Source organism: Ambystoma mexicanum, chromosome 10, assembly GCF_040938575.1.
Source record: "Ambystoma mexicanum isolate Mex_15411 chromosome 10, UKY_AmexF1_1, whole genome shotgun sequence".
In the NCBI taxonomy this organism is placed as follows: domain Eukaryota; kingdom Metazoa; phylum Chordata; class Amphibia; order Caudata; family Ambystomatidae; genus Ambystoma; species Ambystoma mexicanum.
In genome coordinates this window covers 922755987-922780655 of record NC_090932.1, presented here as the reverse complement: position 1 = coordinate 922780655, position 24669 = coordinate 922755987, and the positions used below count along the sequence as shown (strand labels likewise).

The following is a 24669-nucleotide window of genomic DNA, read 5'->3' as shown; positions in this document are numbered from 1 at the left end:
GTGAATGTGTGCTGCCCATCCATGAAAAAAACATTTGGAGCGTAGATGTTCACAATGAGAAGCCGCATGCACATACATTGCCCTGCCAAGAGGAGGAAACGCCCATCCCCATCTGTGACCTGCCTGTGCAACCGGAAGGTCAGGGATTGGAGTATATATATTGCTACCCCTCTAGAATGTGATGAGTAGGAAGAATAATATCTGTGGAGATATACACCCGTCCGCCCCGGGGAGCGTGCCACCCTTGGCTAGATGGGTTTCTTGCAAACATAACACACATGCTGTTTCACAGATTTACAACCTTTCGAAATTTCTTCCCGTTCGTCAACCCTCGAATATTCCAAGTCATTACCGTTAATAGTTCACCCTCCCTTTCCCAATGAATATGCCAGCCACATTCTCCTCAACTTCCCATCACATACAGAGCCCAAAGAGTATATTGAGCAGGAACCAACACGCCCCACTGAATCAGATATTACGTACAGACCAAAACATAACAGCAGTACCATGCTCCCACCCTCAGCCCACCCACACCAGAAACGGCAACACAATGGCCAAACCCCCCACCAACCAAATAAAAAAAACCTAACTAGTCACCCACGTACACAGTTACTGTGAAGAAAATGGGGAGCCGCTCGCGGCCACACTGACTGTATGTGACCGGCGACGCACATCGAGTACGAACTTCCCAACACTCATAAGAAGAGTCATGAGCCGTTCATGGCCCACTCGCAGCGGGGAGACCCTACAGCAGCAATAATACAGTTAGAAAGGATATTGGTGTGTTCACCAATGTGCCCAGCGACTGGGGGCCTGTGGGGAGCTCCTCGGGTCCAGCAAATCCATCACTAACCATTCCGCTGCTTCTGGTGATGTGAAGAACCATGTTTTTCCGTTGTGACCCACTCTCAATTTTGCGGGGAACAACATAGAATAGCGAATATAATTTTTCTGCAAGATGTTTTTAACGGCATGGAAGGATTTCCTTTGTTCCTGACCCTGGGGGCTGAAGTCCTGAAACAGATGGATTGTGGCAGAACCAAGTCGCAGCTCGCCCTTCTCCCTCGCTGTTTTAAGAAGAACAACCCTGTACCTATAGTTAAAAATTCTAGCTATGATAGCCCGCTCTGCGGCTCCTGGAGGAGGTTTAGCTGCCAGGGACCTGTGCGCCCTTTCTACAAGGAACAGGTTGGATAAAGGCGTGGACCCGAAGGCTGCTATAAGCATTTTCTCATTTAACTTCTCCATATTATCGATCGGACTGGACTCTGGGACCCCTAGTATATGTAGATTATTAATGCAGGATCTTCCTTCAAGGTCATCATTCTTGGCCACAACTTTTTTAACAGTCTGCTGCAGTACCTCCACCTTCCTCTGCAACACGGCCACCTTGTCCTCTCCAATCCCAATTCGCTGTTCTGCCTGTGTCATGCGCCCGCACAATTTATGTATCTGGACCACAGATATATCCACCTTACACGTAAGGGCCTCAATTTTGGTCCGCAAGTTGTCCATACTGTCTTTCAGCACTATAAGGGTATGATTCAGGGCAGCCACATCAATCTGTGAGGGGCCTAGGGGTGCCGCCGCTGAAGGCGACAACTGGTCTGGTTTCGCATATTGGTGCACCCTCACCTGTTTTTTGGGGTTGCCCATTCTAGGACCAGCAAGCTGCAGACTGCAAGGACTGCATTGCCTCCTACTCCAAGCACTCGTCCCTTTTCAAGCGGTTCCCAGCAGTGCAGGACCAGGGGAGTGGGTGCGGGGAATAAAATCGTGTTGTGTCAGGTAAGGCATTTACAGACTCACTCCCCATCACCCAGAGCCCCACGTCACAGGCTCCAGAATTGGAACGGATTTGCCTTCAGAGTGTAGCCTTTGGCACATCAATTGCCCATCTGTGTTCTGTCTCCATCGAGGGTGTAATTGTGGCGCTGCTAAGGGCCACCACCTACCGATCAGCCTTATGCCTTCAGTATGTTAATAGGTGCGCTGCGCAGCGGCACTGATCTCGCTGTCCACGGGGAGGCGGCGCCACACCCGGGTGCACTTAGCGCTGAATTTGCTACCTGGAGTCCCTCTGTCCAGTCTCCAGGCCGTCAAGGGGGAGAACAGGATGGAAGTTTGGGGAACCAGGCCACTCCGTTTCTGACCTGCGGCACATATCCCACTGCAGTGGTGAAGCCGCCGCAGAGTTGGCGCCTCTGCATTGTCTCAGTACGTCAAGTGTCCCCTCATCTTTAGCTATGAATACATTCTGTCTCCAAGTACAGGCGCTCACCCATGTGTGCTCCCTGGGTGTCGCTGATGGCCACTGGCCCCACAATACAGGCAAATGTCAGGAACTTGTTGTAGGACCCTAGCCACTGCCTGCCGATAGTACCGCTCTCCTAAGCGGTTGATCGTCACACTCAAAGTACATGAGGCAGGGCGTCACCACTTAACCCGGCATCGTCCCAATAACTGAAGTTTCCATCCTCCACCGGGGCCTGCCCCCCGTCGCAAGTGATGCTGCGGTCTTCGATGCGGCAGGGAACCACAGTCCCAACCCCCCCCCCCCAAGCCGCGCATGAGCCGCACCGGTCCGGCAGTTAGCAGCATCCTGGGGCACAACGTGGTTCAGCCCAGCAAAGATCTGACAGTCAGTATCGGCCATCAGGTGCAGCGGCCAAGATCTCCTCACCCGTAGTGCAGGGGGGGCGCATGCAGTCAGCCAGGAGTAGGCGGGCATGCTTGCACATGGCCTCGCCCACTGGTCAGCCTCCGCTCCTACAGCAGAGGAGTCAGCTGCATCACATTGTTCCGTGCCACATCGAGCTCACATGCTTGGGGAGCTGCTCCACATTCCGCCGAGTGCCCGCTGTTCGTGGCACACTGCACCCACGTTTAGTGCCAGTCACAGGTGCGGGGAAGCGCCAGGATATTATAGGATTCATGGTCGCCGGTCAGAGCCTTTTCAGGCAGCGGCCATCTTGTTGCTGCGCTGCAGCGCCCCCCTTACAAACCCATTCTCAATGATAAAACCAGGGAAATCACCCATTGGAATTACTGTTAGGAAACAAAAATCCATTATAATCTATGCACGGCCCCCCCCCATTTGATGGGCTTTTATGTTGCAGAAAACGTGTTCTTCCCATTCCTTGCAACACATTGATTGTGTGATCTGTGTGATGATCTGTGCTCTACTTGGATATAATAAGCATTGACAAAACCAAAGGTTTTAGCAAGGTCATTGGCAGGCAGAAGGCACTGACAAATTGGCCCAGGTGTTCACACTATTTCCTGTTGCCATCATATGGCTAGACATTGCAATTATGGCAATGCCTGACAAAACAAATGCGTATTCCATGCCTACACAAGTCATAACTATTGACGCTGAAAATGCTCGATTTCTTGAGTCACTTGTAGTATCACACGGCACACATTTCAGCCCAGGCTATATAGAGCCTATATGAGAACACATATGAATGTATGGAGAAATATGAAGCAGCACCAATATACACAGGCATCATACAAAGGCACCAGCACCCCTACCAACATGCCAGTCAGACTGCCATTTTCTTTCTCACCAGGGCCTGAGGAGAAGCTCTGGTGTTTAACTTATTTATTTTACGAATTCACACAGATCTGGTATACAAAGTTCAGGCTTTGCACTGCGTAACAGTCTATGGCTCTCCCAGAATGGAGAAAGCAGAGCGAAATCCAACGTATCTGAGTGCTTAGTTTTCCACTACAGGTTTAAAGGTCGCCGGTACAGTTGCAACTGGGAATGAGGTGCAGCTTGCCTTTCGCACAGAAGGAAAGGCTACTGTGGTTTTCCCAGTAGAATGTGAATTTCACTTGGGTTCACATATCGGAATGGGCCTATGGAAGGATGCATTTTCATACGACTGCAAAAATAGACAGGAAACTCCTGTGCATTTTTCTAAGGCATTGGATGGTATACATCTGAAGAAACAAAGTCTAGTAAAATAGCATAGCTCTGAGCGTTAAGCACTTGCACTTGCTCACCCTGCAAATTACAGTTTCCAGTAATGACAGACCGACTCAGCCTTTCATACTTTTTATGTAAATACATTGAGTTTATTTAAAATGAATGATGGCTGCACTGATAATTTACAATGCTGCGCAATGTCATGAATTTTAGCTGCAAGAAATATATGAAACATGCATGGGCATAGCCAGCAGTTTTGGCGTTGTGGAGGCCTGGGCTAGGTATTTGGCAAGAACTGCCATAATGGTCCTACCCGACGTATAAGAAGGCAACCAGGTGAAAATGGTGTGTCTGTCAAATGCTTACCTAAAACCTATACACAACCCAAAATTGTTGGATTAGTCAAAGCTTGTTTTTAACAGGACTTCGGTGCAAGAAACAAACATAAATAAAGTGGCTGAAGGCACACGTAGATCCATTTACAGCAGAAGCCATTAACTCTTGTAAGATCGGTTGGAAACAACACTCCGTCCTTTGCAACAAAACGTTTGATGTTACTGCTTGATAAATATCTTTGTTATGTTCAGTTAGTGATAAAAAAAGAGAACATTAAGTTCACGGATAGCGGTCTGCATTTTACAACTGAGGTATCATTCTGTTAACAATAAATGTCATGGCAACATCAAAATGTTAGGAGCCTAGACTGGCCTTTACCTTGGATCTGATTTGCCCTCCCAAATAGTTTAAATAAAACGCCCTGGTACTCACTCTTCTTACCCTTAGTGCTGGATCTCTTTTTCCAAGGCCTTGACACGCCTTGCCTTACCCTTTCCTATGTCTGCTTTGTTTGCTGGCAAGCCCCTCTAAGCCCCTGCAAGTCACAGGTTGCCAAGTTAGAGTGGGTTAATGCATCTGCTGTAAGGGTGTAAGAGTATAGGTGTGCATGTGCGTTTATCATTCAGGGTCATATAAAATGAAACCGATTATAAAATGTTGGGCTGGCTTAATAACATTTACCATTACTTTAATTCAGGTTGGTGTATTTTACAATGGCTTACCTTTAGATTTCGATTTTCTTATTTGACAGGGAATACATGCATGTGGATATCTTTTTAGCAAACACAGATTTGTCCACAATTCTATCTGCCACAGGCCTACGAATCTGTAGGATTATTATGAAGAATCAATGGTACTCTTATCAGTTTTGGGAAGATGAATGCTTAGTATTTTCTAACAAGTGGAATGACTTGTTTTCAGATTCCTGCGATATTGGCACTGCACAAGGTTTCTCAAGATCTCAGCTGTTTATTAGCCAAACTTGGTCACATTTGATAAAAAATATAATTTGGGAGCTTTCATGTTCTGAGGTTGTGCCAATGGGTTTTTATTGTTGCAAAAGGTGCCGACGCGTGTTTCGACCACACAAGGGTCTTTATCAAGGGTGTGACATTCAATGGTCATACCACAGTTTTGCAGAAGTTGATAACTAGTGTCAGGTTGTTGATAGAAAAATTAAAAGTGAGCCCAATGTGTGCATAGTTAAGGTGACGCAGTACATAGTGAGGGTGTTTAGTGACACGCGAGTTGAGTGACGTATACATATTGATCCAAGAAGAGTTGGGGAGCCAAGATCAACATGTGTACAAGAGTTGGTGATATTTTAGTGGCATTTAGCATTATGTTCATTTGTAAAGAATATTTTTGTATTCATGTTTTTGTTAGAGTATTATTTTTATTAATGTGAACTTGCAGTTTTCACAAATATCTCTGCTGCAGATGCATACATACTTTAAACCAACATGGGAGATATAGGTTGCACAGAGGTCTCTGCAGCAGGTGCATTCACTCCATGGGGTGTTTACCCTGATTAGAAGATTGAAAGGGTTCATGTCTTCCTGTAAATGTGTCACTTATTTGACCATCCTCAAATGAATCCCTCCCCATTGTTTATTCATGAAGATTACTTAGGTATGGTAACATGTTTTTGAGATTAATGTTTTTGGAAGCCTTTTTTTCTTTCTTCATGCGTTTTAGCCTCTCTGCTGCTGTGCCAGCCCAGAGGTCACAATCGTGTTATGTTTTCTGTCACCAGTTTCTGGAGAATGTAGAACATGCAGCTTCTCCCTCTCCCCTTCTATCCAGGTTCTCCCCTATCCCTATACCCGCCCTGTCCCCCCAGAATGTGATTTTGAGCTGAAGTCATTTTGAAATAGGGCAGATCCACATAAAGAGCGGATTTGGGTTCATAGAGTTCCCGTGGTAACATGGGCCTTGACACGCTGATAAAGCTACATATACTGTATGTCACATTACAGTGATCTCGTAACCATATCTTTCTTACTGTACCGGAGGGACGATGCTATGTAATGTAATGCGTCATTTGTATGGCACCTTTCACCATTGGTATGGTCACAACGTGCCAAAGTTCGAATGCCCTCTGGGGGCGGGGGACCGAAGTCCATGGTATGGGAAATTCGAGGAGGTGCTAGTATGCATTATAGCCAATAGAAGGATATGAAGGGGTGGCCAAGACCCTGCTAGCCACCCATGTCTCGTTGGCATGTGGGTGGATGGGGAGAGGTAGTCTAGAGGGGGTTTGCAAGAGGATAGTCATTATGTGTCCAGCTACAATTCCAATTATGTCATGAAAGGTAGTTGTGTTATTATGGCAGAAGTGTTGTGCAAAGCGTCATTCCAGTTGTGTAAGCAGATGATGCCACTTCCTGTGATGTCAAGTGGCGAAAGGTCATGTTCCGCCACTTCCTGTGATGTCACTTAGAGCAGGGTGTCAAATGACATAACTTGCTATGATGTCATGGCGGGGGGGGGGTCAATGATCATGTGATGCCACTTCCGATACCCGTGGCATTTTGGTGAAATTACGTCCCTGGCTAATGGCCCCCCTTCTCTGTCAAGTCACTGATCACTGGGCTATTAACAATACAAATCTCCTCATTCTGTTTATATTCCACAGTAGAAGCATGCACCATATAAACCGGTTTTATTTTTAACTCATCAGTGCTAACTGATCTGTGATTTGTTCAGCTTGTTAACAAGAAAGAAGTGTGTTAATAATGCCTGCGTGATCGCACAAGATGCCTGGGAGAAACAAGGACTCCGGAGGTGTGAAGGCAATAGGACAGTATGAAAAGATGGCTGGTTGTCTCTTGGGAGGTAAGACATTTTCAAGCATTGGGTTTTGCCATTGTTTTATAGACGGCTTTATTCTGGGAATAAAGGGTGTTTAAAATGAATGTTGAAAACAAGGAAAGGGGTGTTTTTAAAAAATTGCAAACGAGCATGGGTACCACTTTATACAGAACGCGCTAACTAACAGGGATAGCGAAACGCACACACAAGGCGTGTTGACGCGCAGAAGAGTTTCTATCAACACTAACATGCTCGCCCAACCTGGTTTCTGTACACTTGCTTCGGGACCCTGCTCCCCATCTTCGGAAAGCAGCTGTCAGGCGTCTGCAGAAGGTCCCAGCCAGTCCTACCGTGGACGCAGCCATATTGGAGTTAAGATCTTGCGACCGAACCCACAATTCCCTCCTATGAAGTTACTTCCGCCAGTAAAAGGTGCAACTGTGTAACATGTACAGTACAGCCTCCGCATGAACCAAAAGTCTCGTCTGCAGGAAACCGGGAATAGAAATTCTAGTACAAGAGCCATGCACATAGCGCGGTGTAGAAAGGGACTGATTTTGCCGCGATTCTATGTTTTGCAAATGTCAACAAACTCCAGCAACGAAAGGAAACGTTACAAGAATACCTCGATACACGTATTTTTTTCGTTCAACCAAAAAAATGAATGATGTATGCTGGTTAACTCATTCCATACCAATAACATCACATTTTCACTGTGTTCTTCTCCAAAATGGAACTTGCTTTGAGATGAAAATTATATAGATCGATGTAATTAAAGACCATAGCAATGCTGTCAAATCAATCTCTTTTAACACATCCCCGAACAAACATGTCGGAAATAAGCCCGCGTTGGATGCAGACTTCCCCTTTGCCGTATACCGTTTAAAGATGGCACGCCGGGCAGCTAGACCGCTGTTGACACTCATCCGTGCTGTCATTGGTATGACATTTACCCAGCAGCCACCACCAGGGCTTTGCCTTGAGTAAAGATGGCGGGGATGAGCCTGCTGCGGGCGGCATTTGGAGTTGCTGCCAGGTTGAACCCTTTGAAGAGCGGCTTTTCCAAAGGGAGTTTGCTAAATCGGAGTGGATCGAAGATACCCATCGGTACGAGTTGCTGGGGGGTTGGACTCTGAGAGGGTCAGTCTGTTTGACCCATCCGTTTTCCTCCATGACCTTGGTGGAAACAGGAATCCCCAAGTCGTGTTTGACCGCAGCATACACTGTGTTCTCAAACCTTAAACACATGTCAGTGCTTTGGGAGGCGCTTTTCGGTAGTGGCCACTGGAGGAGGGGGGAGGGAAACGCGGCTTGTATTTCTTTTCGGTAAGGGGCGTAGGTTGTTGAATAATGAAGAAATACCTATTGCTCCCCAGCCAAGTTTCCCAGTTGAGTTCCATGCATGATACCTCAAGCCAGTCCGGATTTTTGTTTCCAAATGCATGTTGGAACTTTTATTTCGTTTTTCCCAATGCTAGGATGGGCCTGCAAGTCCGAGAATACAGTGTTGAAAAACAGGACTGGTTCCAGTTACTCGTGGAAGTGTGCAGCTTGGCAGCTATGCTATTGAGTTGTATACGCCTGCATTTTAATAGTTGCGTGCATGTCTTCAATACCTTGTTATGTCAGAGTTGGACTTGTAAGCATGATTTTATGGTGTGGAATAGGGTATTTACTGAGCACAGACCTAGTAACAACGGAGTGCTTTGCCATACTTGCCAACATTCTGTGATCAAAAAGAGGTATGATCTTTCAAGTTTCAAAAATGGTCATTAGCAAAATGGTATAATCGCAGGACATGGCATCACACAAAATGTGCCCCTGATCAGACCAACTGGGATCGTTGGATTTCTTGAGAAATCACATAACGAAGGAGTGATTGTGAGCACTGTGGTAAGCCTTCTTAGTTTTGGCTATTAAGGGTGTTGTGAGCGCTGCCTATATGTCTATCATTGGCAAGGACAGTGAAGATAGATTAGAGAGACCATGTGCTATGGGGGATTGACTTCATACCCACCCATTCACCATGCTAGTCCACATGCCCATTCACACCCATTGCGTGCCCCTTTCTGTGCACAATACACATCAGTTGGATTTGTATGAGCAACCGTTGTGTTTTTAAGGTGACTCCAAAATGATTAATAAGTACCCTATTGAAAGGTAATGTGTTAATTGCAGCTTTAAACCTGCTCCTAGTGTGAGAAAAATGTCTTGACCAAGTATGCCTTCAGTCCCTTCATTTATATGGAAATGTGTGTCCTTGCATCTGTTCCTTGCACTATATTCCTGTTAAAAACACGCATTGGCAAAGCCAACAGTATTAGATCTTTCATAGGCATTTACTAGGCACAGCCATGGTTTGCCCTTGTTACTAAAGTAATTTTTCGTTTAACGTTTTATGGCAGGCAGCAGTACCATTATGGAAATGCTTGGAAAGTGCTATGGCATGCATAATTAACAGCCAAAATGCCTTTGTTTTGCCATTGCTCGTTTTCAACAGGAATATTCTAGGACACACATTTGCTTATAAGCACATCTAACAGTTTTGTGTAGGCATTAGTGGTATTTGCCAGGCACAGCCATAATGTGCCACAGTATTACCATTTTCCAACTGTTGACATATAATGAGCGGTAGTACCATTATGGGAGGGCTTGAAAAGTGCCTGTCACCTGCCTACAGAAAAGCCAAAACATTTAGCTTTTAAATTGCTTTTCTTATTTTTTTTAGTAAGGAATCGAAATACAAACGCAAGAGCAGGAATGGATGTAATCACATGATGTTTCATTATAGAACCATTCAAACAGCCTAAAAGAATACAGATCCCAAACCTTACAAGCAGAGAGAATAAAGGCCCAAACATAAGTACATAAGAAAAGAAAATTAGGCTATCTGAAGTTCAAGCGAAAGAATGAACCAACACACTGAATAAACAGCATTATATATTGTAAAATGTAGTGGGGTGCTTTTAATCAGCCACGGATGTTATCACAGAGGAGAGTGTCAGGGCTTCAGTGGTTAATTCATACTTATTCATAAAATGTGCACTCCATCCACATAAGCAAACACACACACCATGGAATAAAACGTGCCTCTTTTAAACATGGTCAATTAGAATTTAACAAATATAGAAAAAAATAAAACAAATGTGCCAAATATCCTCCTTCTTAAATACTGATGCGCTTACCCTTTAGCCTAAAAATCAAGAACGCCACAATAAACCAGTCACTGTAAAAAAAAAAAATAACTGTTGCATGCTATTCAGTTCCTTCGGTCACTGCAAACACTGCAAAAAAATCAGGGACAAAATACATTTGTTTCTTGCAGGATACTAGCAGGCTCGGACTGGCCTATAGGTGAATGGGGCACTGCCGAAGCAAAAAATGAAAATGCTATTGTGGGCCAGTTTGATAAGTTGCTTCACTATGTGGCTAGTAGTTTTGGCCATTGTTGAATACATGTTCTTTCAAATGCACCCTTTGCATCACCTTTTTCTGGAAAATTCCCCTTGGGTACGAGTCTGTTACAAAAGGAATGAAATTCCATTTCCAACTGTGGGCCTCTTTTTCATTGGTGTCCGAAACAACTTTATTCCCCAGTCCGACCCTGGATACTATATAGGGTAATTCCAATAACAAAAGCTTGATTAGCTTGTTGAAAAAAGTGCGTGTCACTTAAATCCACCTCGCTCAGAAAACACGGATATGTTATTTTTATTACTATGGATTCGAACCAGCCAGCACGTGAGAGCAAGAGGGGTTGTAGTGCTTCTGTGCATACATGACCATTCCTCTCTTGCTGTTATCAAGTCTGCCAGACGTGTAGCCCCATCAATCACTAGCAGGAGTTGCCAGAAACTAGAGGATAATGTCATGATGTGATGTGTCACAGCCTACACCAGTTTAAAAATGTGGTAGGATACGATAGTAAAATCCTTAGGTGGTAAGTCTGTCTGAAAAGCAGTAGCCTTCCACTTAAATACATAGGGTTGGCAAATATGCTGTACAAATAGTAGGGGAAAGGAAATCGTGACAAAGGCAGAGCTGCAGAGAACGTTGAGCTAACGATGGGGGGAGTGGTAGGGCATGCAATTTGGCAGCAAGGGATCTACACGCAACCAGGGGAGAATTGGTGTGGCGATAATCCACTCTCGGGTTGGGTGAGCAGTGGGAGGGTGTGTGGACCTAGGACCTTTAAGAGGATGATCTTGCACTTCTTCCTTATATGTAGGTGCTTGGTGTTGATTTGGAGTTTCCAGAGGCCTTTACTTTCCTAGTAGAAATTACGGTGGGCCAAATAGAGCTGTTCAGATAAGGAATGGTATTCCCCATGCATCGTTTTGAAAAATATCTGACTTTTCTAACAGTTGATAAATGAAAGAATAAGTAAAACTTGGCAATATAGCATTTTAACAAAACCTGGGCTAATGCAGTTGAAATTGGGAGTGAGGGAGGTACTGAGAATTATAGAGCAATGAAAAATAGGGTAACATAAATTATGAGGACACTGAGGGGGGAGAAATTCACGTTACCAGCTACTAGCCAGCCATAAAAAGTCCTTTGCCATCTCAATTATATTTATATACAGCGCACCATTTCTTAGTCACTAAGAGCCAAATGCCATTTGCTGGTCATGAGTGCACGTTTTGTACCCTGACAGTAATGCTAACAATTACAACATGATGGTACATTTAACGCTAATGATGGAGACAAACTAACAAGAATAGAAGTCGGACCAATGTGTGGCCATTTACATTATGATTTACATTAAAGAGCAAGAACATGAGCAGGCAATGTCTCTTGTATACGATTGAAAAAGAATGAGCTACAAAGTCAGTCAGGCTTGTCAAGGTTGATTTATTCTGGCGAGGATATGCAGAGCCATGTATTATTTAGTGTAATGTTTATAGGGGTGTTCGAGTGTTATAGAGGGGTGAGCATCCAAAATAATTTTAAGAGAAGTGTTGGCAGGTCATCAATGGTGCTAGTCCGGTGGAAGTCTAGGAATTTGTCTGTGGGTATAAGGTTGCTAACCTATATTTTTAGTGTGGATCATAGGTTTTCTTTACTATTTTTGATTCAGAAAGGAGTGGTTGAGCAAGGTCTCTTGACATCTCATGCCATAGCAAATACCAGGCCACCATTTGGCATAATGGAGCGTGTTTGCATTTAACCAGTTTGAAGTTTTAACGGTAGAAGTCTGAATGAAGTCAAGCAGTAGTTTGTCTGTCTTTAATGAAAGAAATACATACATAATGGTGATAGAGCTGGTAAGAGGGCATGGATGCCCATGGTTTGTTGAATGCTTGTCCATACTTTTCCCGAGAAAAGATTGATGGAGTGTCATTCAAGCAAAATGTTTGTGTCCTTCTGTGAGACTTCCAGTGATACCAGGCCTCTGAAACAGAGTATCGATCTTCTGGCGCTTTGATGGTGTCTAGAATAGCTAATATAGAGTGAAGAACCTTGTTTGTGAAAGGGATGCATCAGCAAATGCTTTACTTGCCTTAGTACAACTTCTGTGCTATTGGTTGTCAGCGATGGCTGCTTCAGGACAGTAGGGGGATCTGATTCTCTAAACAGTGTGCACACATCAGCAGATTTATATCGAGGAGCGGCTGATACTGGCGATCTGCATTGGTCCTGGGTGGGGGTTTGGGGTCGCAAGGCATCAGTGAATGGAGCGACACTGCATATCTACAAAGGGGTCTATCAAACTATTATTGTCTCTGTTCCAACACGGCAAGCCTCTGTGCCGAGCCCTTCCCTCAATATTCAATGTTCAAGTTTGAACCCAAGCCCGTTTATTATCTTGCCTGGGGGTAGGGCGGTGAGGGGGCAGGGAATGTTGGAGAGTCATAGTGCCTACTGGGCTGGTTGAGATCTGACATCTTGAGCCTCCAAGCCCTTGAGTATTCGACTGACTGGTCTGTGCTATATAAAGTATACTAACCCATGGGAACCCCCCAATGCAAAGTATTTAAAATCTTCTAGTAGGAGGATTATATGCTTGATACCTTGTATGCAGATCAGCCGTCGGAAGTGACCATGCTGTTGGCCTAGGGGGTGCAGCGTGATGGTTGGAATGCTTCCCCCCCCCTTCTTTTCAACCCCCCCAGTGGAAAGCATGTGCTATATACCAGTTTTAGAGCTCGGAGTTGATGGTCCAATGCTGCCCAGTGTTTTGCTACCCCGTACCCTGGGAGTGGAGAGGAAGCTGGCATTTTTCGTTTTTTGTTTCTGGTACAACTAGCACTTTTGGTACCTCCTTAATTTACCAGTCTTTTCAGCTTCTTTCTAGCTACTTCGAACTGACGTATTGAAGCATTGATGGCCTGTCTCATATTTAGTTAGATTCACAGAAGGCAAAAGGAAGGGGCGCATAAACCATTTCGCCCAGCCTCTGCCTAAAAATCATTTACTAATTGTGCTTCGGACACCTCCTTCCATACAGCTGCTGTATGGAAGCAGGTGTCTGATGATGGGACGTTCGTGGCAACAGAGGGATTTCTACCGCTGACGAGTGTATCGCTGCCGAGAATGCAAGGGCACTTTTTTCGGCGTTGAGCAGGATTCGCGGGTACCAAGAGATTTTGACAAACAGAATGCCGTACTAGTGGACCAGGCGGGCATCTACAAGATTGGATGTTATAGCACGTTGAAGCCCTTGTGGTAAGTTGACAAGGTTGTGGTTTATTTGTGAAGCTACCCACACAGTACGGGTTAATGAAGTATTCATTTTGAAAATACCAGGTCTGGACGTATAAGCTCCAATAGTGGTGGCGTTTTTCACTACTTCAAAATTGAGTGCTAATTAACCACATGTTGTTGGTCCCCTAAAGTTCTTATGGAATATGTATAATTAAATGCAGAACGAAACATGTTGGACTGAAAGGACACTGTATTGTTTAACACTGGATTGAATTTACTATTAAGTTGTGTTAGAACCCTGATGGCATATAGGGATTTGTTTAATTGGTCTCAGATATGGGGAGATAAAATGAACAAGGTATTTCTTATCTGCCAGACAACATTGGTTGAGGGTTTTTGCACTCCAGATGTTATTGCAACTTGTGAAAGTAGTTTTATGCATAATGTGTTTTTATGTGGTTTGTGACATTTTGTAATGTGTTTTTAAATGATAAATTGTGATATGAATTGATATGTATTTTTGTGTTTTACTGAATTGTGCACATTGTGTTGAATACAAAATGTAATACAATTTAATAGAATATTACATTATATGGCTAAGAATACATGACCTGTTTGATTAATGTCTAGCCTATAAGGAGAAAATACAGAGACTAGAGTTTTGTAGTATTTAATTGTCTATGGTGTTCTCTTGGGTCATCAAACTCCCCTAGTCTTTGTGCGTTGTTGCTTCAATTACAGAAGCCAATTTGCTTTATTCTGAAACTGAAGTGCTCTTGGAGTATTTTTAAAATGGGGAAACCCACAAAATCCTGTATCATGGAAAAATGAGAGATCTCCGAGACCATGTAGCCTTAAGGTCCGAACATTGGAAAGAGCATGATGATGAGCTGGTCTAAGTATCAACACCCTCTTATTAGGTGTAGAACATATTCACTTCAAGTGGAAATCTACACAGATAGATCCACTGTCGATCAATCTGATGCGGGGCCCCCCAGGGCCACAAAGCATTTCTCGCATAGCTACAACAGGGGAGGATGTGGATATAGCGATCACTTTGATGACTTGAGTCCCAATGGGGAAGATGACACTGCTCAAGAGCAAGCAAACATTTCAAATGTCTCCTCAAGACCTACAGCCCCTAATTCTTTCCCGGACTCTTGTGCAACCTTCTGGGGGAAGTCCAAACATATCTAATCTTTGTGAAAGAAGTGACTAACCTAAAAAGTTTGGAAAAGTCCCTGTGTAGTGAAATTGCAGTAATAAAAACTTCTTTGGTTCAGCTCAACTATGCCAACTCGAAGGCTTTGTCTTTTTGTTGGGGAGTTTTTAAAATTCCCACTACCAATAGGTTTTTATAAGACTCTCTACTTGGCAATACAGAATTACAACTTCTAGTATAGACCTGTGCCACTCAAGGTAAGTAGCAATGGCAGAGCAGCCATGCTTCTAATAGGAGGGAGAGAGGGCTGCAGGAAGGTACAAAGAATGTACAGTATATATATGGTTCAAAGAAACACTTATATACACTGGGATATATAACAAATTATATTATACACACAAAGATAATTCTTTGGAAAGTTAAGTACTATCATAAATAGCAAACACATTAGGAAACCCATACAATACGTTTTGTAAGTAAACCACAGTGTAAAAGACAGCCATTGTGCAATTCAAGGTAAGTTTAAAAAAAAAATGTAAAAAAAAAAATTTGTAGTAAACCTAGTATCCTATTCTGTACACCAGTGAAAAATACTTTTAGAATGGTAGTAGGCAATTTAGGTGAGTAATAACCACTGTAGAGTACACTTTGTAACATATTCTGCTTCCGGAATAATGCAATTACAAGACCAACAATAGCAAGCAGGTACTTTGCAACACTGTTTTCCTCACAGAGGCCTTCTGCTTTAGCAGTCCTTCCTTATCAGGAGTGGTCTCAGAGGCAGAATGGGACACTGGTGGTCCAGTGGCCAGCTGTAGGCAGAACAAGAGCAGGGACAAACTCTAGGAAAGTCAGAGTTGAGAGGATTTCTTCTGTATCAAATAAGTACAATACTTTGTAGTTGGTAAAAGTGTTCTGCGAAGTCAGCAGACTCACCTCTGAACACGCACTAGCGTTAGGCCTGGGCAACCGTTTATGGGCAAACTTCCTACTACACAAATCGTCACTCTAGCAAAGCATGAGCGGCATAATGGCTCTGGGTAAGTTATCGGAGTCTCGCAGTACTTCAGCAGTGAACAAAATGATGCAGATGGATGTCCTTGCGATGCTGCAGACGTGGTCGCCTGTACCTTGGTCGTGGTGATGAAAGGAGGGACTCTGGAAAGGATTTAGCAGCAGTCTAGTAGAAAGTCTGTGGTTTTGGTGCCTTTTCCAGGACACAAGATGAAGAATGGTTGTCGCCCAGTCGATTTGCCTCGCTTTCTCTGCCTTGCACTCTGGTGAGGGCTCTTCAAGGAGTGGAATCTTGCCTCTGGAGGTCCAGAAGGAGTCCACCAAAGTTTCAGGAAGGTTCGTTCTTTGGAAGACCATGCACTGCCCTCAGGCTCAAGGTCCCAGGTTATTGGCGGTTTGCATCCCAGGAAGGCTGCCGCTCATTGTGAGAGCTCGAAATACAGGTTGTCTCAAGTCTGATTGTTCCCACCAGCCCAAGGGAAGCAGATATCCTCTTCAGAGCCCCTCTGTCGCTTTGAAGAAGGGGGTCAGCACAGAAGCTGGCCTCTCCGGTCGCTGGAAGTAGCTGCAGGTGTCTTCTCTTCCTCTTTGGGTTCAGTTCCAGTGGTTGACTTGTCTTCAGCCTCAGGATCCAAGCCAATCGGCATTCGTGCTACATTCAAACTTTGTGGGGGTGGACAAAGAGCAGCAACATTTCAGACTCCTCCCTCGCTTTCCAGTGTCCAGACACTGGACCCTCGGCAGGCTTCACAAAGGATTCCTGCCAAAGACAAAAGTTGAATCGGGACCTCTCCCACCCAGCATGACAGAAGAAGGACTTAGAAAAGGACAATCGCACAAGAAATCACAGAATATAGTCACCATTTTAGGTCCGTGGTGACCCTTCTGTGCATTATCGCGGCTGTGAGCACAGCCTGCGAGTTAAAATGACATTCAGGTATGCTTGTCAGTGTAACAGAAATGTTACAGGTGCAGTGAGAAAGAGGATACAGTGTAACCCCACAGCACGGTGTGTGCTGATCTCACAATATAAAATGTAGAAAGGATAAAAAGTATTCCACTACCCTTGGGAACATGTGTTCTTACAAGGACAATAAGAGAAAATAAAAAGGGAATCTCAAGGGGCTGCTGAGCAACACTGCCCAGAAAGTGCTGTGTTCTGCAAAATTACATTACAGATGCCTAGAAAGTTGGAGAAAAGCATGGCTTCAAAAATAATGTATGGAGAGACATAACGAATGACATCTCAAAGTCGGAGTAAAAGAAGGGGTGTGGGGCTCTGGGGGAAAGGCCCTCACTCACCCAGGAAAATAGACAAAAAATCCACAAGTCCAGCAAAAAGGCTGCGGCTCTAACTGGTGAGGGAGATTTGGCATAAAGTGAGCATCTGACCCAACACCTTTCCCATGTGCTAGTGAAGAGAAGAAGGCAAAGCACTGTAGAGAAATGCACCCGTGATTGTCTGGAAATAAAAAGGCTCTGGGGCTGGGAGTAAACCCATAAGAAACCAATCAAGGACACTTGTCACAAAATCAGGAAAAGAGCACTAGCTCCACATGAGGATCGCTTAATTGTCAAGTTGGACAGTATCTTAAAGCCTCGGCTCATAATAATCGGGCACAATGTGCTATGCAACAACCACGTTGAGCGAGTACAATTATCATAAAGGACTGCTATTAACTTTGATTTTATATTTTTGTGATCTTTCTTTTTAATTTTATGAGTATATGGTTAAACACAGTTCAACCTTTACAATATTAAATTGTATCCCCTATGGGAAACCTGAGAGCATTTACTCCCCTTGGGTCCACTTCTCGGGTGGCCAGGGAAATGGCATCGATTTTTGAATCCTGACCCTGGGGGTGGAGAAGCAAGGGTGGATCACCTGAGTGAAGGGTCCTTGGGGATGAGGTGACCTAGGTGAGACACGGTATCGAGCATTTCCGTTTCAGGAGGAGCCCTCTATCCCACTGGCATTTATGGGGTATTGCTAACCCTATCCCATTGACCAAGAAAATGCAAGGCGATAATACCAATCTAGAAATACTATAAAGTGGGCAAAGAAGAGAAGGTTTAAGGATGGGACAGGGGAGACATGGTATCCCCCTTTTCCTTCAGAGAACCAACCTAACCCTTCCCCTGGTCTTTATGGGCTACTGTGAACTAGTACCCCCACCCCCCCCCTCAATTTTCCCCAATCAACCTACTACAGTATTGGGACAAGGAAGAGGCGGCCAGGTATTTTCACCACTGTAGTACTGAGACAAAGAAAGAGTACCATTGGGGAAGTCTGGCATGTCCAACAAATAGGCTGCAGAGAGGTCAGGCAATTAAATCTAATGACCCACACCTGTGGACCTTTAACACTCCTTGGGAGTATAAGAGCAGGGCTGCACATCATGTCAGGAAGAAAGGCAAAGAGCAGGGAACAGAACGGGCTGGAGAGTCGCATGTCAGAGGGAGCTGTGTAAGTCTGGAGAAGGGACAACCAGGTCGAGTGAAGGCCACGAGAGGGTCTAATTGTCCGGCTGAGGGCTGGTTGCCGACTACAGCGGGAAGCTGTGCTCCGCCTGAAGCCCAGTGCCACAGCGACCAGCAGGAGAGCGAGGAGAAACTCTTGGTGGCAGCCGTGAGAGAGGCGAAGCTGGTGGATCTAAGCGAATCGAACAGTGAACCGGTGAAGCAGTAGAGCGCGGCCACACACAGCCGGTGAGTGCTATTCAGGGACCACTCCTGGGGCACCCCTCCTAATACTGCCACATTTCTGAGAATGCAGAACGAACTGAAACAAGCAGAATGAACTGAAACAAGTAATTGTGAATGTGGAGTGATCTGATACTAATACTGACTCACCTTTTGCAAATAAAATGTAAGCGCAAGCAAGTAATGAATACTTGAGAATGAGGTGTTAAGGAAATATTGAATACTGAACTGAATGAAAACTTTATGGGCAAAGCTACGGTCTGATGAAAGATAAATAGGGAAAGTGCCCATATGGAATAAGAGAGCAAGTGTGGAAGTTTGCGAAAGAGCATGAAAGAAAAGTGAGGAAGAAATATAACCACCACACTGTGAATTCTATGTATGAATACAGTGCAGCAAGGCTAAAGACTGGCAGAGGATATATGACACATTGTGGCAAAGATAAAGGGCTAACCAGGAGAAGCTAAGTGAGTGTGAACTTGCATATAAAGCCAAGAGGCCGATAAGGGGGAGCTAAGTGAGTGTGAAAACCTGTGTGGGCTGAATAGCCTAGGGTTCCTGGTTGCACAACCTGTGATGAGTGGACTGTGTGGTCGACAACTGTGCCTAGACCAGTGAAGCCTCAATTGTGATGGCCAAAGACGTTGTGAAACAAACCAGGAAGGAGTACTTTAAGTGAATTGTTTATGCAATCCGGAAGGAGACTCAAGTTGACCTGGAGTTGTGTTGAACCTTGAAAGACTGAAACCAAGTAGAAGTTGATATGTTGACGTCTTGGGGAAAGGAGCCCTTGGACTTGATGAACTTTAATACCGTCTTGAGGGCGGTGCCTCAAGACTCTGTTCTTTGGAACTTTATTGCCTTGAACTTGGGGGAAGGGAACCCAGAGGATTTGTGGCACTTAACACTTTGAGTTTTAACAATCCAACAACATAAGCATACAGTAGAATATGATGCAATATGATTCTATTTGATTCAGGGCAGCAGGGTCAGATGATGTGTTAAGCGTATCAACAGCCTTTTAACATGTTTCTTTGATGGTTCCGGGGTTGCACAGCCATCCGGGGGTGGGTGTGGGGGGGGTTGAAGAGGGCGGGGGTGGTATTTCAGTCCTCTGTCCATTTTCCCCCATATTTTTTTAAACTTCCTGGGGCAGCCTCTCGCTTTGTAAATACGTTGTTCCAGGGATGCACACCTATCTACTTCGTTGGACCAGCGATTTAGGCACAGTGCTTCTGTCGAGCCCCAGGTTGCAGCGATCAATCGTTTCCCCACCCCGAAAACAGCCAGAAACAATTTCTCGTATTTGGTAAAGTCCACCTCCCCCATATCCCAAACAGCATTGGCTTCGGGTAGAGTGTTACAGATGACCCCATAATTTCTGAGACCCTGTCAGTGCATTCCACCCAGAAAGTCTGCACTACATCGTACTCCCAGATAGTATGAAGAAGGTGCCCCTCTCTTGTTTGCATCGGAGACAAACCTCGTCCTCTATTCCTCCCCATTTGGCTAGCATTGTTCGGGCGTAGTAGGAGCGGTGCAGTATTCAGAGTTGTGTCGGCCTCAATTTCGCATCAATGGCGATTTTACGGGGGAACATCAATGCTTCCACCCATTCCTCTGGTTCTATCCCGCCCCGGTCCCTTTCCCAGTTTTCTTACGGTCGATCAGCAGAGCGGGAGGGTCCGCCAGTGAGAAATGTGTCTATCGAATCTGTCCAGCCGGAGATAGTCATCCAGGGCCGGGCTTATACGAAGACCTAGGTATGTAAAGCCAAGGACGGAAACTGGGTATGGGCAGGGTTCGGGAATTGCAGCGTCTCCACCCTGGATCGGGAAGTATATGGTCTTTTGGACATTCACTTTAAGGCCCCTGAAGTTCTGGTGTTTTCAAAGGTTCTGGGACAAAATGGGGCAGGAGATCACAGGGTTGCTAACATAGATCAGGAGGTTGTCTGCATACAGTGACAGTCTGTCTTCTCCCCCTTTTGGCCAGGCGAATCCAGACCAATTCCCATCGGTTCTGAGTTTGATCGCCAGTGGTTCTATGGCAAGGAGAAACCGCAAGGGGCAGAAGGGGCAGCCCTGTCTGGTCCCCAGTCCCAAAGGGAACGCCTTGATGACCTGCCGTTCAACCTTTCCGTCGCTTCTGGAATGTTGTAGAGGAGCTTGGTCCAGGAGATGAAACCCTGTCCGAGATTCATACGGTTCAGGATTTCCCAGAGGGCTTCCCACCGCACCGAATTGAATGCCTTTCGAAATCCACCGTCAGTAAGGCCAGTGGGTCAGGTATCTCTGGGGCTCGTTCTATGGCTAGTTGGAGTCTGCATATGTTCATACGGGTGGATTTGTTGGGCATGAATCCACATTGTTCTGGATGGATGAGTGTCTCAATCACCCCAAGCAATCTATTGGCGAGGATTCTCGCTAGGATTTTTGGTTCCCCATTTATCAGCGATATAGGTCTGTAAGATGCGCAGCACTCCGGGGGTTTCCCTGATATATGGATCACCACTATACACGTTCTTCTGAGATCTAGGGGGAGAAACATACGATGCATGCGGTCACTGTGCCACCCAGACGTTTCTATGTCTCAACAGGGAAGCCGTTGTCCCGCAGTCTTCCTGGATTGGAGCTGTGCTAGAGCGACTTGGACCTTGTTTTCTGTGATTTCAGAGTCAAGTTGTTCTGCCTGTTCTATCGAGATTCTCTGGATATCAACCGTATCAAGAAAGTTAGTGGTTAGGCGTAGGGCCCTCCCTCGGCGGGGATTAAAGTTGTTCGTAGTAGTCCGCGAAGGCCTCTGCAATATTGGAGTCTGCCGTAAATAGTTCCCCATCTGCTGATCTTATAGCGTGCGCTTGTCCCTTACTGTGTTCCCGCCTTTCTAGCCATGCCACAGTTTTGCCTGCTTTATCCCCTTTTTCATAGATCTGGCATCTGGTCGACCAGTGGGAAGCCAGAGCCGTATCTAGAGCGATATTTCGTAGATTCTTTTTTTTTCATCAAAGATTTTATTGATTTTAAACATAAAACAACATTACACTTTTCTCTCTGCAATACCGGGTAGGGACGTGGGGAAGGAGGGGAAAGTTTGGGGCAATAGCGGAAGGGAAAGAAAGGGGTGGACTGGAGGGGAGAGGAACATATGCAAAATCTACATTTCCAGGTACATGTGATAGGATGTGGAGAGAGAGAAACAATCAAGAAATAAAAAACATTCAAAACTCAACTTCCGAGACCATGGTCCGACAGACCGTCAACTTGACAACAGATGACCTCGTGGCTAGGGATGTAACTGTATTACGGTATACCGTTAAAGATACCGTAAACCACTTAATTGAACAATAATAACCGTCACATTGTTTATACCGTTCATACCGTTAAGTGTGCTTTTCAATCTGCTTTGGAAATACTGCAGTAAGCAAGTGCTGTGCAGTCTTGGTCTTGCAGTCTTGGTCTTGCAGTGTTGGGTGTGCCGTCTGCCAAGTAGTTTCAGTTGGAGCAATTTTTAAATGCCATTCCTTAAACCACACGTGCCTGACACAAAATCAATATGTTAGCAATAGGAAGAATAAATACAGTGCCAAGAAGGAAAAGGGTTTATTTTGGGTTGGCTGCTTTGAGGTTTATATATTTATAATGGATAAAGTTTTCTAAACATATGACAATGGGGGATTTCCCTGGTTCCATCATTGAATTTACATATAATAAGTCACACTGAGAAATTTACTCATCTCTGTGGGTATTCCATGCTGCCATACCAAGGTGTAACATGTCCATGATTACTGAACACCAATTGGCCCGCAAGTAAACTAAAGGCTGTAACGTAAAGAGAGAGTGCGTGTTCGTGTGTATGCGCACAAGCGTATACTACCATCAGACTCCATTGATCTGTGGCATGCAGGTTATCAAAATGGCAACATTTTCTCTTCACCAGTAGCCAGTGGGGGGGGCTGAAAGCCTAAATGACCACTTAAGAAAAGCCATTCAGTTTGCTTTGCCAGTCGCAGCAGGGCTCCCCCTGCCCCTCCTCCTCTCCACACATGTGTTTGAGTTTGGTGGAAGCAAGGGGTAGCATTTCAGTGGAAAGTATATTGAAAAGCCCAATTCTGGCCCAGGGTGCCTGGTTTTGTTTGTGATGATAAATCTGACAATGTATGACCTTTTAGAAAATATTTGTTAAGATTAGTTAACTCCACCTGCTATACCGCGATAACCATGATATACCGTCATTTGGCAAGAAGGTTATTGTACCAGCATAAAACTAATACCGTGACACCCCTACTCGTGGCATAGGCTATTCTCGGCAGAGGCATCTCCCCCACTCTCCCGGGGCAACTCTGTCACAGAGGCTGTGGAGCCATTCTTGTCCATTAGCTAGCCTCTTCCCATCTTATCCATATTTTGTCCGCTTTCTGCGGGCAACCCCTATCGCTGCGTACGCTCTGTTCCATTATTGCGCATATGTCCACATCCGTGACCCACTGTTCAAATCTTGGCGTACGTTCCGATCCCCACAGTTGCGCAATGTTCTGCCTGAGAACTGCTACCGCAGTCGACCAGAACAATTTCTCATAACGGGAAAGGTCAGTGTCACTGGAGATCCCCAGGAGAAGGAGTTTTGGGCATCTCTGTATCTCTTTACCTATAACGCTAGACAGTTTATCACAGCATCTCTGCCAGAGTCGCTGTATCCTACTACATTCCCACAAAATATGGAAAAAGGTACCTTCTTCACTTTTGCAGCGTAGGCATTGTGCGTCCGAGGATTTGCCCCAGCGGAAGAGAGCCACTCTTGGGTAATAGGTGCGGTGCAGGATCTTCAGTTGGACCAGTCTAAGTCTAGAGGAAATGGTAGTTTCTCGCGGGTACATCAGGGCCTCCACCCAATCCTCCGGTTGAAGGGGACCCACATCCCGTTCCCACTTTGCCTTCAAGCTAGTTAGTGCCAGTGTCGCAAAGGATGTTATCACATTGTACATGGTAGAGGTGACTTTCCGGTCCACCCGGTCCAAAACTGTTTCTCTCTAATGGAGAGCTTTCCGCCATGCCTCGTGTTGTGTCTGTGGGTCGTCCAAGCGTGTTTCAGCTGCATATAGTGGTACCTCTGTGTCTGGGAGGGAGAACTTTTCATGCAATGTCTTGAATGGTACCAGGTTGTCCTCGTGGACCACATCTCCTCCTATACTGGCAATTCCTCGCTGGGCCCACTCGGGCCATCTGGGCAGCTTTCTTATTTCGGGAAGGTTGCAGTTGTTCCACAGGGGTTGTGCCAGCGTTAGCTTCCCGCCCCATCCTAGGTACTGATGTGTATCTTTCCATATTCTCACTATATGCGTTGCCATATCCGTGTGTGATGTGCGGTTCAGGCCTCCATTCAGATGCTCTAGAGGCGTGGTCGTGGCATTACAGATAAGACCATTGATATGTGGGAGGCTTCCGTCTCCGTGGAGCATATCATTTACTACCGCCATCTGACTGGCCCAGTAATATGACTGTATCCTGGGCAGTCCAATGCCTCATTCCCAGATAGACCTTTGGAGCGTGGCGAGAGCAATTCGAGGGTGTCCTCCCCCCCACCCCATAGCAGCTTCCGAAGGGTGCACTCTATTTTGTGAAATTCTCGCTGGTGAATGTATAATGGTGCATTTTGCTGGATATATAAGAATTTAGGAAGGGCAATCTGTTTGAACAGGGCCGCTCTGCCCATCAGCGTTAATGGCAAGGAGAACCAATGGCGAGTATCTTCTGCAAATCTTGTTATGAGGGGGGGGGGAGAGATTCAGGGTTGTGTAGTAAGTCAACTGCTTCGTGATACGGATCCCCAGATACTTGAACTGTTCTCTTTCGATCTGGTAAGGGCCAGACATCAAGTTTGCTGACTCGTAGAGATTCTTGGGCTGTTTTAAGGCTTCTTGCAATGTCGTGGTCTTAAGCGTTAGGAGTGGCTCCTCTCACTCGGACACTAGTTTTTCTGCGTCTACGATGTCCTGATGGTGGCGATTTTGCGATGGGCTAACACCGGAGGATAGTTTTATATGCCTCCCAAATGGTGT

At 45.3% G+C, this 24669-nt stretch overlaps 2 protein-coding genes across 2 annotated transcripts in view; one reads left to right on the top strand and one right to left on the bottom strand.

Annotated features, from left to right (window-relative positions):
• The window catches only part of MRPL47 (mitochondrial ribosomal protein L47), a 237391-nt gene extending 229892 nt beyond the window's left edge, over nt 1-7499 (bottom strand). The window contains exon 1 of the mRNA XM_069618677.1: nt 7346-7499. Coding sequence (XP_069474778.1) covers nt 7346-7449 — 104 coding nt within the window. The 5' untranslated portion in view covers nt 7450-7499. The remainder of the gene's footprint in view (nt 1-7345) is intronic.
• A 537-nt stretch (nt 7500-8036) lies between these two features.
• NDUFB5 (NADH:ubiquinone oxidoreductase subunit B5) overlaps nt 8037-24669 on the top strand; it is a 140204-nt gene continuing 123571 nt past the window's right edge. Inside the window, exon 1 of the mRNA XM_069618678.1 lies at nt 8037-8191. Coding sequence (XP_069474779.1) covers nt 8074-8191 — 118 coding nt within the window. The 5' untranslated portion in view covers nt 8037-8073. The remainder of the gene's footprint in view (nt 8192-24669) is intronic.